A 15,876-nucleotide genomic window follows, 5' to 3' on the forward strand; every position below is an offset into this window, starting at 1 on the left:
ATCAACGGGTAACGAACGACACATAGCGTGTCTCGTCTTCTGCTCTTGTGCCCCACTTTGCTTCACTCTTGAAATACAGATTTAATTAATATCAAACGAAAGAACACCAACTTCAAAAAGCTCTCGGCTTGGGCTTTGCTCGTCATATTGCATTCAAGGGGGATGTCAGCAGTGGAAATTTAATCGCTTCCATTCGTGTTCGTGCCAGCTGAGGTTTTCTCGCCTGAACGGGAGAGTGCTTGTAAGCTATTACGATAAACAAAAATGGCCATGGCCTCTGGAAGAAGGGACGAGCTTGCTTTTGTGTGCTATAAGTGTGTGTGTGTGTGTGTCGTATAGTTTCACGTTCCTTTGAGCAAGGGTGTGTTCTTGGGTTTTCTTATCTTTTCTACGACCAGAATCACAGTGACCATTATTCAGTGGAGCTAATGTGGGCAAGGGATGAAAGGCCGATCAAAAAGAGCATACGGTACGTTGAAGGAACGTTCGATTTGTGGGGTTGTAGACTCCAGTAAGCAGTGCTAGTGCTAACAATTTGAGCTCTGTTATAGCTCTGGAAATAATTAAGGTCTAGGTGAGTTGCCCCATGCAATTTACGACTGCATCGTGGTGACTGATCGTGAGGATCAATTTGCTTTTTGCTGAAGGAAGTATTCCCAAGTAACCGACACGCCCGCTAATTCGCTTTTTTGTAATATAAGACTGATACACGGCTAACATAGGGCATGCTAAGCATTATATTAGACGCATATTAGTCTTATATTGCAAAAAGGAGAATTAGCGGGCTTGTTGGTTACTTGGGTTACTGAAACCTACAGCAGCTACAACAAACTTTAACAGCACTTCTCGATTCTTATTCTTCTTCGATCCTTGTTGGGACCCCACCCGAGGTAATCTAGTTTGGATATAGATTTGGAAAATTCGACTTCCTTATCTAATTTGCTTGGAAATCGATTTGGAGAAACATTCTTCTACTCCATGACGCAAACGCATAAGAAAAGGGCAATCCCCTTCGGATGAAATTTATTTGAGCAATCAATTTGATGTGCTCACAGATGATGAGAATGATCCATCATCCAAGCAAAATTCCATTAAACATTCCCGGCTTAATCCAAGAAGGAAAAGGTCCCTTCTATTGTGATAACCACTTCAAAGATGGAAGAAGCTTGTTTTATACTTATGTTTTTTTTTAATTCTTTATTTGTTCCAAATTCAAAATAAATTACATTTCATTTTAACCTGAGTGCTCCTAACTTACCTAACTTACCAGCCAATGATATACCCCTCACCATCCCTCCCCAAAAGGGGAGTTTGGTAAAGGAGATACCATCCCTCCCCAAAATGGGAGTTTGGTAAAGGAGATGATCAACCCGATTTGTGCCTTCCTCAAAATTGACCATTGTTCGCTTTCTACTCTCTATATACAATTTTCACACTGTCGTACTCTAATGGAACTATCAACTCTACACGGAGAACAAATTATAGCAGACGCAATTATTTTTCCGGTCAAAATAACTATATTGTTCAATTGTTTTAGAGATAACCCGAAACTATAGTTGATTTGACTATATATAGAGGGCAACAACTATAGTCCATAGTTGGCTCCTCGGTTGGCTCAACTATATTTTTCAGTAGATGAACAAACGCCAAACTTCAAAATACAACTATGCGTTAGTTGATTCAAGAAAACTATTGTTAGAAAAGCAAAATTTTACAATGTTCATTAAACGAACTGCTCTTCATTATCGACATATTAAATAAAGTTTGTTTTGCTTCTTTATCGATCTCAAAAACACAACTGCAAAATCATAAAAAAGTGAACAAGAACATTCAACTTAGATTTGAACCGTGTTCATCTGCGTGAGAGCCAGCTATCTTATGGCCTGCTCTACGCATCACAAGTTAAAAGTATGTGGATTTATGATGATCACTTGAAACCAAATTATATAAATAAATTAATTTGACGGTTGTTATAATTGTTCAAATTATAGTTGAATTGAGTATAAGATGAACAGTTGAATCTATTAGGTAGATAAGATTGATTTGACGGTCAAATTAATGTTGGAATAACTATAGGTTTCTTTCAAACAACAATACTTTTCCATGTGAAAGTAACTATTAGGATTGTTATCTTAACTTAACGAATTTGGTCTCCGTGTATGCTTTCATCTCCTCATCTTTCGTATTAAATGGCCACTCTAAGTTTGATATTTGATTTTAAGCATCTCCAACTATGTAAAATCAAACTGTTTATATCTGATGGAAGTAACAAGATCAGATCATTTTTCATAGACCATTTTTAGGTTGAATATGTTCCAAGCGTTTGTCTTTGAATTTGTAATATTTTAAATTCACATTCAAATGAACTGGTTAATTCCGAATGAAGACAGAATTTATTTACTTCATGCTTTATGTTTGCAGCGCAATTTTACTCATGTAAAGCACTCACTAATGAATGATCGTCCAAAAATCGTTATTTAGTAATTTATGATTTTCTGTTGAAAGGATAATCATACTTTTTGCATATGTCCTTTGATACTATTACCACTTGTTAGAAAATATCTAGTGCTACATGCATTCCACTACCAAGTATCTGCGATCACATGTATACAATTCAAAATGTATTAAGATTAACTACAGATTATCGAAAATAAACGTTATTTAAAAACTTATTGTAGGGGATGTTCGCGATAGCGAATTTTCTTGGCCTAAATATCGTCGCATAGCACCTAGCATCGCGTCACTCAACAGCCATGCTACAAAGCAAAGCCGGTACGACTTCTATTCTATTTCCTTTCCCTTTCCTCATTCCTTTCTGTAACACACACACACTAACCCCGAACAGACCGCGGGAAATCGGACACCCAAGCTAACACTTTTTTTTTGTACACCGCAAATCAAACGACGTTCCTGATTGGTGGACCAATCGAACGAGCTGTTGTTAGGCAAAGCATTTTGTTTCAACGAATGATATTTAAGGAAGTGTTGTCTAGAAGAATTAAATCATTCTCTCTTTTTTTGCTCGACTGTTGAGCTGTTCAGTCCGTATTTTCGCTCGAGTTTTCGATTCGATTTTGTTTCGTTTTGTGCTGTCGCGTTGCGCCGTGGAAGTGTCGCCACCTTCTCGCGTTCTGGCAAGTTTACTTGAACTTGCAAACACGAAACAAATGGTGCGTAAACGTGCCAATGAGCCAGCATCGGGCCCTGTTCATTTACTACGTAGACAATTTTTTTGGGATTCTTGCCACCTCCATTGCCCGTAGTTAATGAACAGCCCCTTAGTTGAACGGGACCCAAGTTTCCTTTAACCACTGACTTGCTCCTGCTTACTGCAGGACCAAGCGCCACGCCGTCCGAAGCGGTTATGAGCAGAAGCGCGACAGCAGCGCTGTTTTATGTTTTCAGAACGATGTACTACCAAGTGGTACTCGATTTTGATGACTGGGTTTGGGAAAATCGCTTATTTCATGAAAACAGTGGTAAAATTAACATTTGTACATTTTTCAAAAGTTTTATTACAGAAAAATTGGAAAAATATTTATTTCAGCAGGTTTATTATGTAATATCCTATCGATTGACGTATTTAGATTTTAATTTCATCTATAAATGACAAAGTTACAAGCGTTCAAAACCTAACACTACTTCACCACACATATTTTTTTGATGTGCACCCCAGTATAGTCGAAAAAGACGTAGTTCTACGTCAAAAGTGGGATAAAACCGCCTTAACAGTGGACGAGAAGTTGTGCGCCACTTGATGGGTCGTATTAAAAAAAGTTCGAGATTTCCTTCGAAACAGCGACGAATAATTACTCATGATTCATGATTATCGATTTTTGATTTTGGATTCTCGAATCACATTCCTAGATTCTCCATTCTCTATTTTTGATGATTCATTCTAGTTCGAAAATTCGATTGTGTTCTTCCTAATGTTCCCAACTTTTACTTGTTGTCCCTTCAAACTCGGAAAACTCGGAACCTCGGAAGATAGCGACAGACCATGTGTGAAATGTCGTAAGCATTAATAGAACAAATTTTCCAGTTTCCTTCCTTCCTTCCTTGCGGAGCAGCACTTCCGGGTAGAACCACTACCGCAGGAAGGACGACCGGCAAATGGATTGCTCCAATAACAAAAAAATAAATTGTCCCAACACAAAGCAAGTGGAAAACTTTCTCCTTCAAATCAAGCTGCAACCGAAAGCTTCGACGACGGAGACCACAACCACGGTGCGGCACTAGATCTCTTTCGGCTTTGTTATCTGATCGTTTGTAAATATTTTACAGCTCCGTGTACGAATGGGGTTGGTCGTCGCATGCTTGGCCTCGAAGCAGGGAAAGGGCAAAGGAACATTGCGCAAAATTTATCCCGGACAAAAGCCCATTCGGAAAAATTTATCACCACCGGTTCCGAGTTGTATTCGGATCGGACGTCCTTTTTCCTTTTCTCGGGAAATGGCATCAGTTTCAATTAGGAAGAGACGGGCACATTTGAAGGATGTGTGAGGTTGATTCGATGGGTGCCGCCATTTTTTTTAAAAGGTAAGGTAAGTAAACGTCTATCTGCTTCCGGTGCTGAAGAAACGAAACGACTCGATAAACCCACGCAACAACAAAAAAACTGTTACCACAAATGAATATTTACGATGACATTTATAGTCATACCTGATGCTTCCGTAGTTTGCCTGCAACTGAACCCGTTCGCCCACTCCAAGAGTCCAGAACTTTCCCCCGGCGAAGTCACCGTCCATTTCATCGGAGAAGCCGGAGAAGATAATTGAATTTTCCGACTTCGTTTCGGGGTTCTGTTTTCCGTTCATCACGGATTCTCCCGAGGGAGTCCACCACAATTCGTTCATGTTAAACTCGTCCGAAAGAACACCGAGTAGACACATTGTGGCGAAGCGACTGACCTCGGACTTCGGGATGGCCGTCTGAATTCAGGGTTTTTTTTTTCTCTCTCAATTTCTGTTCGCCTTTTCCACCAACGGTCTAATTTGTGGGAACGTTTGGCTCAACATATCTTGCCGGACGGGGCACGGACTCGGATGGTGACCACTGTTCGGCGCGGGGAAATTGGGCTATGCGAGATAAATTGGCGATAGGGTTGTAGCTTTTGTTGTGTGGAAGCTGAATCGAATAAGAGTTCGACGATGTTTGCGGTTCTTGGGCTCTCGAGGGAACTGGAATTGAGTAAACAGAAATAGATGAAATTTGCTTGTCTGGACATTCGGTTTCCTTTCTTTTTGGAAGTCTTCATTTAGTGGGCAGACGGAGCAAAATGTTTTCGGAGATGTAGGATTTGGTGAGACATGTGCGCCTAATCAATTAAGTGTAGCATTCTAGGCAGCATGGCAATGGTAAAACCTCAAACTCTTTAAGAACCACAACAAAAGCTTTCAGAAATGTCATTTGGCACATGAAAGTGTCACATATTAATTACCGATCTTCAAACCACAGTCAATTTTTGAACGCAGCACCAATCGTGTCAAGAGCAGTTCATTTTCCGAAAAGTTGCTCAGTTCCACTTCACCTTTTGACACGTGGCTGTGTGTGTGTGTGAATTTAGCTTCCCCATCCCGAGTTTCAAACGGGTCATGCTGGCAGGCAAGGAAACTTTGTTGTGGTTTTATGTCAGCCCGGCTTCATGCATGTAATACAGCCAATATGAACGACTCCTTTGTAGCCCCTTTTGCTAGCGTAGCATACATTCAGGCGGAGGAACGATTACGGGTCGTTGTGAACCGCCGCCATTACAAAAACAGCTTCCCAACCGAGTTCAAGTGGGTCGTTTTGGGGCTGGTTTTCGTCTAAATAGTAGCGCATGCACAAACTGAGCATAAGTAGGAACACATTTGATGCTGCTGCTGCTGATGATGCCAAAGTGGCACCACTGTATGTGGGTTACAAATATTAACTTCCTTCCGCAGGAGACTGGGAAAAAATTTCAAACAAGCTATCCCTAAAGTGGTTGAAAGCTGTTTCTTGTAGGGACTGTGATGGGATAAAGTTTTGTTCCTTCAGGAAAGTTCAAATATTCTGAAAATTGCTCATTTTAAGGCTCCACTGGGTGATACCACAGCCAGTCCCATTAAGCGGGCGAACAAGTTCAATGTGCTGCCAGGATTTTAAAGAACTATTTAAACTTTACCAAGTTAACATGCTATTACAACAATTGAAATCCACTTCAAGTTTCCCATTCCAAAGAGAAAAGTAATCATTACATTGTCACAATTTAAATACTACCTCCTCCCACTGATGGCTTTTCCATTATCTAGAAAGCAATTAACGTTCATTGCTCGAATTTTTCCTCCCATACTTTCGTTCGCATTTATCCAATCAAACCAAAGCCCATGTTCACAGTCACTCACTGACACACTCACGATGATCGCTGGTAAATGTTGTAATTTTAATCAAACAAATGAACGCCTATATTTGTCGCATCCCCGGTACCCAACTGGTGGCATTATTTCCTCGTCCAAATGGCTGTACCGGGGCAGACAATGCAGAAATGCAGTCACTTTTACCGGTAGCAATTTGCAGCCGTCGTCGCTGTCGTCGGTATGCCTACACACGTGGTAGCAGATCCCAGAATCAGTCATGTAACAATTTTGACCTGCATTTGGGACAAAAGCGGAATTGGTCGCGTTTGTATTTAAGCGAATGTGCTGGGAAAGTGTAATTGTTGGTGGGTCAATTTTAGAGTCCTAGGGTGGTGCTGAAGGGAAAGTTTACCGCTCCAAGATTAAAATTGTAAATATTGGGAAAAATATATTTAAAAAATCCTTATATTCCTGAGAAAATCGACCTGTAAACATATTTTTCCATGCTATCATGGAACTAAATTGGACCCTTAGCAAAACCGAAAGGTCAATGTTTTGTGGTTTTTGAGTCTGTTGCACTTTTTTAATTTTGCAAAACTACGTTTAAATAAAAACTCACTCAAATTGCGTCAAGACAATTTATTTTTGGGGTAATTTTTTTCTGTGATCAATAATATAACATTGAATGGTGAAACAATAAATTTGATTAAATTTATTCCATACCCAAGTAACAATTTGAGTTTTATGAGGGTACTAAAGACCATGATTTAGACTTGTAGAGTTCTTTAAAACCTCAAGAAAACATAAAATGTTACTTGGGTAACAACGTTTGGGACCTCGATTTGAGGAGCCTTTAACACTTACTGATTTTGAACAAGCAATGATCGTTTGTTCATGGTTTTTGTAATGAAATCACAGTCCGGATCTTGTAAATGTAAGCATCTTAAAATTAAGAAAATTCTCAGAGTAAGGTTATTTCATAAATTTTGTAACTAGCTTTTTTTTAGATTTTGAATATTTCACCATCAGTCAAATCTCAGGCATAGAAACCAAAATTAAATTCTACGAATTTGAATTTTATAATTTTATAAAATTATGGTTGTTTTAAGGTAAAGTGCACACAGAATAAATTTAATACATTTAAGACGTAGGAAAATGTTCAAGATGCACAATTTTTTGACGTAGGACTTCGTCTGTGATTTCCATATGGGGCTACACTTTGCGAAAACCGAAAATGGAAAATGTAACGAAATTATGAAAGATTTTGAACGTTAATAACTCAGCTGCCCCTGGACCAATTTTGATAGTTTTATCACCAATCGATCATAAATATTTCCACGCATCGATTTAAATGCTTCCGACTGTTGATTTTAAACCAAAAACTTTTGAAAAAAAGGGAAAATGTCAAGCATTGTCCAAAAACGTCGAAATAACTAACAAATCCACCAATTACCAGATGCACAATTATTAACATTGTGAATGTTAAATTAAAAATAGTTTTGGGATCCCAAACCCATATGTTTTCAAGAGTTTGTAACTAATAAAAATTGATATCTCTGATTGTAAGCATAAATGCTTCGAATACAAATGTTAATAAAAGTCAACGAGTCCTAATTACAGGATTAAGATAAAATTGCAAGATCCTTTCTAGACAGTCAGTGAAAGTGAAACGGAGAAGGTTTCAGCAGAGGTGCGACTGGTTCATCACAACGGAGGATTCCATCTACGAAATTGGAGATCGAATAGCGGAAAAGTCTTGGCGGAACTTGGGGAATCAGCGGTGGTAGACAGCAAGAACCTGTATGTTGATTGCGGTGAACAAGTGGATCGAGTACTTGGCATGCTGTGGTCATCAAGATCGGACGAATTGAGTTTCTCCACCCGTATGAGTGATGAAGTTAGGAACCTCGTCGACAGCGGCGCTCGGCCGACCAAACGTCAAGTATTACGATGCGTAATGTCACTGTTTGACCCGCTGGGATTACTCGCCCCGTTCATAATTCACGGGAAGGTGTTAACCCAGGATTTGTGGCGGGCTGGAACAGACTGGGATGAAGCGGTAGGCGATGAAGTGTTTGAGCACTGGAATCGCTGGACAAGGATGATCGAGTTCATTTCAACCGTGAAGATACCGAGGTGTTATTTTCCCAGAGCCATCACAGAAACGTACAAGGATGCTCAACTTCACGTATTCGTCGACGCCAGTGAGATTGCTTACTCGTGTGCAGCTTACATTCGAACGACCGTAGGAGATGGAGCACCTGCTTGTGTTCTGGTTTCCGGCAAAACCAAGGTGGCACCGCTCAAACCGATGTCCATTCCTAGGTTGGAGCTGCAAGGATGCGTTCTCGGTACACGTCTACTAAAATTCGTAGAAGACAATCATCCAATCACTTTCTCTAAAAGGTTCCTCTGGACGGACTCTACGACAGCGCGATCATGGATCCGGTCGGACCCACGACGCTACAAGCCCTTCGTAGCTCATCGAGTAGGAGAGATACTGGAGAGTACAGATGTAAGCGAGTGGAGATGGGTTCCGTCCAAGCTTAACCCAGCAGATGAGGCAACCAAGTGGGGCCGAGGACCTTACTTCGACCAGAATAGCCAATGGTTTGACGGGCCAGAATTCTTGCGACTTCCAGAAGAAACCTGGCCAAAGGCGGCCGAGTCAACTGAATCTACTTCCGAAGATGTCAGACCGTCCGTGTTGTTCCATATCGTAGTTGAACCAGTACTGGACTTCGAACGATTTTCGTCGTGGAAGAGGATGCTACGCACCACAGCATACGTCTTACGTTTCTTCTATAACACCGCCAAACCGGAGCAGAAGTTCCTTGGACCGCTTACACAAGCTGAGCTACTCGGCGCTGAGCACACGATTTTGAAATTCGTACAGCGGGAGAGTTATCCCGATGAAACGGCCACTCTCGAACGGAATAAATCCGAACCGAACGACAACCAGGTGCCCCTTGAACGGAAAAGCAAGCTGTTCAAGTTGATGCCTGAAGTAGACGACGTCGGTTTGATGCGACAACGGAGCCGTATAGTAGCCGCGACGGATGTGACCTACGATGCCCGGTTTCCGATTATTATGCCCTCAAAGCACCGGGCGGTGAACCTTCTAATACAAGATTATCATCGCCGTTACCGGCATGCGAATAGCGAAACCGTCGTTAACGAACTTCGTCAGCGCTATAACATCCCCAACTTACGTCAGCTTGTGAAGAAGGTCGCGTATACCTGCCAGCTGTGCAAGATCCGCAAGGCTCTTCCTAGAAATCCATCGATGGCTGCACTTCCTCCAGCTCGTCTTGCGATGCACGTTCGTCCGTTTAGCTACGTGGGTCTGGATTATTTTGGTCCTCTTCTAACAAAAGTGGGAAGATCAAACGTGAAGAGATGGTTCGCTCTCTTTACGTATCTCACTGTACGAGCCGTACACCTCGAGGTAGCGTACAGTTTGTCAACGGCTTCCTGCATATCCTGTGTACGACGATTCATTGGGCGCCGAGGATCGCCGATCGGAATCTTCAGTGACAATGGAACGAACTATCAAGGAGCGGAACGCATTCTTCGAGAACAAATAGGCAAGGAGCTGTCGGTGACGTTCACCAACACAAGTACGAAGTGGAGTTTCATTCCTCCTGGAGCACCACATATGGGGGGTGCTTGGGAAAGGTTGGTACAGTCTGTCAAAGCGGCTATGAAGGATGCATACACAGAGGGAAAGTTGCACGATGAGGAGTTGTTAACGCTGGTTGTAGAAGCAGAAAGCATTGTTAACTCAAGGCCTCTGACATATTTACCCTTGGACTTGAAGGAGTCTGAAGCTCACTTCCTTCTGGGAAACTCGAGCGGAGCAAAGCAGGGTGGTGTCGACGTTGGAGAATCCCAGAAGAACCTGCGGGAAACCTGGGGAGGAATTCAACGACAGCTGGACAAATTCTGGCAACGGTTTCTGGTGGAGTATCTACCAGTCATCAGAAGACAACCGAAGTGGTTCAGCGAAACCAAACCCTTGCAGATCGGAGACCTTGTACTGGTCGTGGACGACGGTAAGCGTAATGAGTGGGTTCGAGGCAAGGCGATCCAGATCTTCCAAGGAGCCGATGGCAGAGTTCGCCAAGCAGCTGTGCAGACACGACAGGGAACCTTCAGGCGACCAACATCAAGACTTGCTGTGCTCGACGTAGATGATCGTGGTGCTGTCCCAGCAGACGGGGGGAGAACGTGAACACTGGTACCGTCGAGTTGGTCACCCTATCCTCAACCGGTTCCACCGGTTGACTGACAAGCTGATGGCAACGTTGAGAACGAGAAAATAAATGTAGAATAGTAAACAGATAAACAATACAGATAGACAAGGTGTAGTTTATTTCAATAGTTTACTAAAAATCAGTTGTTCTGCAAATGAGTTGTTTGCCTAAGTGCCTAAATTTACTTTCCTTTACATACTTAAAACTAGTGAAGGTAAGAACGCTTAGTGAAATCTTAAAATTAGACCCTGAACGTTAAATTAATCTTAAACCTACTTAGGACCAAAACGTAACCTAGAAGTGGACGGTGAATAGAAAGGATTAATTCTATAGGGCCACTGAAATGTAAGTTTGCGTTGAATTACTAAAATTAACCGTTCACTAAATTAAAACAATTATTACAGTTTTGAAGCATACGTCAATATAGCTGCGAAAATCAGTGCGTTGCCTTTCATTCCTGTCGCAACAGCTTCTTTAGTTGTGATGATGAACCCACAGAAAAAATGTTCGGTCGTATGACGAGGCTCATTGGGGTTTGAATATTTTGAATATTATCGATTGCAGAGCCTAAAGGGTGATACGGTCAAAATTTGGTCAAGGGAAAACGCGTGTAAATCGGTGAATCGTTTATTTAAAAAATCAAATTAAATTTCTTTTTCAAGTTCAATTAGTATAAAATTCAGGAAAAATATTCAGTTAGGCTTCCGCTTTTCCAAATCCGAATTGCCGGGCCTTACGCTTGACCCCTGCCATCAGATTTTGTACAGCCACCTTGTCCACCTTCTTCGCCGCAGAAAGCCAGTTTGCCTTGAACTGCTGCTCGCCCTTAGCAGTTTTTTGGTCTTCTTTAGGTTCCGCTTGACAATAGCCCAGTATTTCTCAATTGGGCGGAGCTCTGGCGTGTTGGGAGGGTTCTTGTCCTTGGGAACCACCTGCACGTTGTTGGCGGCGTACCACTCCATGGCCTTTTTACCGTAATGGCTAGATGCCAAATCCGTGTTTCTTCAGGAAAGGCAGCAGACGTTTATTCAAACACTCTTTCACGTAAATTTCTTGGTTGACAGTCCCGGAAGCTATAAAAATGCTGCTTTTCAAGCCACAGGTACAGATGGCTTGCCAAACCAGATATTTCTTTGCGAACTTTGACAGTTTCATGTGCTTGAAAACATCTGCTACCTTTCCCCTTCCTTTTGCCGTATAAAACTCCTGTCCCGGAAGCTGCTTGTAGTCGGCTTTGACGTAGGTTTCGTCGTCCATTACCACGCAGTCAAACTTCGTCAGCATCGTCGTGTACAGCCTCCGGGATCGCACTTTGGCCGTCGTATTTTGTTTATCATCGCGATTTGGAGTCACTACCTTCTTGTAAGTCGATAGTCCGGCTCGTTTTTTGGCTCGATGCACGGTTGTAGACGATACACCCAGCTTATTTGCGGCATCTCGGAGAGAGAGGTTAGGGTTTCGCTTGAAACTACCGGCAACTCTCTTTGTCGTCTCAGCGGCTTCCGGTTTTCGATTTCCCCCCGATCCAGACTTCCTGGCTGTCGACAAACGTTCCCCAAACACTTTAATTACATTTGTAACGGTTGATTTGGCAACTTTTAGCGATTTTGCCAACTTTGCGTGCGAGTAGCTCGGATTTTCGCGATGCGCGAGCAAAATTTTGATACGCTGCTCTTCTTGCTTGGACGGCATTTTGACAACTCAAGAGTGAATTCCAAAATCAAAATAGGTGCAACATTCTACACACACAAACCTTCAAAATGAGGGGTGTTCAGGTTTTTTAAATGCAAAATTGAAAGAAATACGTCAAGTTGATATTGACCAAATTTTGACCGTATCACCCTTTAAAACCTCGATATTATCATTAATTCTGCAAAAGACAATACACAGCAAAAAATAAATTTTAATATTACATCCAAGAGGATGTACTTCAATCATGTCGAAAATGATAATTTTACCCATTTTCGCAAGTAACCATATTTTCGACACGATTGAAGTGCATCCACTTTGATGTGATATCAAAAAAAAAATTTACTGTGTTATTTTCTACCGATCTAAGTTTAAACAGCAACATAACACATTCCAAAACGGTATACTACAATAGATCAAATTACTAGTCGCAGTGGTGTTGGGTCCCGAACAGAGAAAAAGAAGAAGAAGAAGAAGAAGATGTGAGTCATCCATTCATAATGTTCAATGGGCCATTTAGCCCATTTAAGGGCCAAATTTAAATATTTATCAACATTTACTCTCTGCTGCTGCGATTTGAAAAAGACCGAACATCAATTCAATGAAGGAAAATCAACGTTGTAGAACCACCACAGAACGAACCCTTCGTTATCGACTAAATCGTTTTACAGTTAAACAAAATCGAGTTACATTGAATCCATTGAACTACATTTCCCTCCAGCAACCTTTTCAGCCTGTTTTCCTGCCATGCCCATCAGAATTAATCTTTTCAACCACATTGACTCTCATACCGACCCACACCACCCCCCCACCCTACACCACCTCTCGATTACACCTTTTATTTAATGTTATTTTTCCATTATTCTATTCCGATTCACAGCTAGTCACCTGCGCGCTGGTCGTATCGTTGGCTCTGCTGCACCGGGTCTCGTGTGCCAGTTTATCCAATATCGGTGGCAGTGGCGGTGGCGGCGGTGGTAACAGCGAAAGTACCGTTCTCGGTTCGGCCTCGTCATCGAAGCTGGTCACTCCGACGTTGGGCAGTCTGTATCGCAGCACCCGGGACGAGTACGGGCGGAATGGACGGGAGGAACGGTGTGTTAGTTGCGGTGGTGGAGGAGCCTATGGTGAGCGGGATATGAGAACCTACGGAGGACGACCGAGTGGAATCTATGGATACTACGGCGGTCAGGGGTCAATCCATGACGATAGGAACTGGTACTATCGGCCGGAGTCATACGATGGTGGGGCTTACAACCGGGGACGTGAGGGATACTACGGAAGGCCGAGCTACATGAATATGATGATGGGGTAAGTTCGGTAATTGATCAATAAGGGAATTATCGATGGATCTAATTTCATGACCAATTTAGCAGGATGTTGGGGCATAGCTTTTTCTGCGAGTACTAGTTAATCTAATTGAGAGCAATCAAATTACACCATTTCAGCTATGATGATCGCTACATGAACCAAATGAGCACCGTGAACCGTTACGATGACCGATACTATCCGATGTCGACGCGTGGCTACTATGACAATCGTGGCGGAGCCACCGGTGATCAACGGATGGGTTACTATCCAGCTGGGGCGGACATGGGCATGCGAACGGGGGGTGGCTATGGATACCGCGGTAATGGCTACGATAATCTCGACCCACTATACGAGCAGTACATGATGGCAGCTCGTGGCGGTACTGGGGGCTACAATCGTGGTAAGTAACATGCTCCTATGCATACAATAATTGATCAATTCACCACGCTTCGATTCGCGCTAATCCGCACGTAAACTTAAATGATATTCCAGATCGCTACCAGGGAACGTCCGGTGGATACGGTGGTGCTGCTGCCGCTGGCGGCTACGAAGATCGCTACCGTGGATCGCATGGAGCGTACGATCACAAGAACTTCCGGCCGTGGGACGAAACTTACAGGTACTACTATTATGTTTAGCGCAAATGCGGCAGCAAGAGAGAGATGTCGAGTCTAATCTAAAAAAAAACATTTAATCCAACCAAAGAGCTTCTGCTTAGCCACGCGCTAAAATCTAATCCAGCTTGAATAAAATTTTAAACCTACCAATAATCTGTTAACAGAATTTTTTTTCGACCAGCTTATATCGCAGCTTATTGCTTTTTACAACCCCAAACCCCTTTTCCTTTTTCGAAGCTTATCCCATTTCTAGGTGTACTTTTATGAACCACTTTTCCCCCACTCAAAAAGGTCCGGAAGACGACCCCTTTCGGCATCTGTTCCAGCAGGCGGTGGGTGTTAAAAAATTATGCTTCGGTTCACTTTCTGGAAGGATATATGGAGATATGATTCACACAGCAAAGAGCACTACCTTTTATTAGACATAAGAGAGTTCAGTGGAAATTGATGATTCTGCTACGAGGGCCCAAGGGGTTTTTCGAAGGAATAACCGGGCTGTACGGTGAAAATGGAGTAGGTTTACGCCTGGGCTGGAGCATATTATCGTGGAAGCTGGAACCAGATATGAGTGGCTTGAAATATGAATTATGTATCTGCATGGTTAAAATGGTTGCCATGTTTACTTTTTTTTCTCTTAAGGGATAAGGTCAGAATTGAATTCAATTTGAAATTGATCTCCAATCTATAAAGGTTGAGCCTTTCAGAATGGTTCAGATGAAAATTGAATTTCTTACCTCTTATAGGAATTTGTTGATGATCAATTTTGTATACCTATCATCAGGGATCGAAATTAAGCGACGCATCACTCAAGCTGCTTTTCGCAGAGCTGAGAACCGACAATACACTGGAGACGCTTTTTACGCGGTTTTTTACGCGAATTTCGGAGTGTACGCGGTTTTTTACGTGGATTTCGGAATTTATGCGGTTTACTCCGATTACTTTATTATCAATATGGGAATTTTTGGAATGGAATGCGGGTGATGTCCAGAGTCCGGAAATTGATATCTGACGCCATTCTGAAATCCAACATGGCGGCTTCCGATTTCTCAAAAAAAATTAGAAATACTGTCAAATACCCACCAATATGAGTATTTTTGGAATCGGGGTGATGTCTATAGGCCGAAAATTGATGTCCGACGCCATTATTAAATCTTAAATGGCGGCTCCCGGTTTCATAAAAAGTGAGGAATACTGTCAAATTCACTTCAATATAGGTATTTTTGGTATCGGAAAGATGTACAGAGACCGGAAATTGATATCTGACGCCATTTTGAAATCCAAGATGGTGGCTTCCGGTTTCATAAGAAGCGTCAAACACCCTATAATATGGGTATTTTCGGAACGAGGACGACGTGTAGATGCTAAAAATTGATGTCTGACGCCATTCAGGAATCCAATATGGCAGCAAAGATATCTAATTAACAAGATATCCCACTAATCAATTCCTCATACAAGCCATATAATTACCACCCGCATGTGATCGCAGTGCTATCTGTTGAGTGCACATTGAAACTGTTGGGAGTTCCCCGCCAACTTCACCACCTGGGCTCAATAACTGAAAGGTGTCAGCATGATAGATGTAAATGCGGACGTTGATGATCAGCCAAGGAAAGAGGACGATAACATCCTCGAAGTCATCATCATTATATTGCGATAGCAAGATTCTTACTTGTTTGTAATTGT

General features: G+C 42.2%; 1 protein-coding gene across 2 annotated transcripts in view; it reads left to right on the forward strand.

Annotated features, from left to right (window-relative positions):
* Positions 1-15,876, forward strand: part of LOC135708383 (hornerin) — a 173,492-nt gene that overhangs the window by 52,577 nt on the left and 105,039 nt on the right. For both annotated transcript variants that reach the window (XM_065230471.1, XM_065230472.1), the window contains exons 2-4: positions 13,146-13,576; positions 13,714-13,976; positions 14,069-14,195. In XM_065230471.1, coding sequence (XP_065086543.1) covers positions 13,146-13,576; positions 13,714-13,976; positions 14,069-14,195 — 821 coding nt within the window. The remainder of the gene's footprint in view (positions 1-13,145; positions 13,577-13,713; positions 13,977-14,068; positions 14,196-15,876) is intronic.

The sequence above is a fragment of the Ochlerotatus camptorhynchus genome, unplaced genomic scaffold (assembly GCF_037179485.1).
Source record: "Ochlerotatus camptorhynchus isolate MF236.1 unplaced genomic scaffold, CSIRO-AGI_Acam_v1.1 ptg000330l, whole genome shotgun sequence".
Classification (NCBI taxonomy): Eukaryota; Metazoa; Arthropoda; class Insecta; order Diptera; family Culicidae; genus Ochlerotatus; species Ochlerotatus camptorhynchus.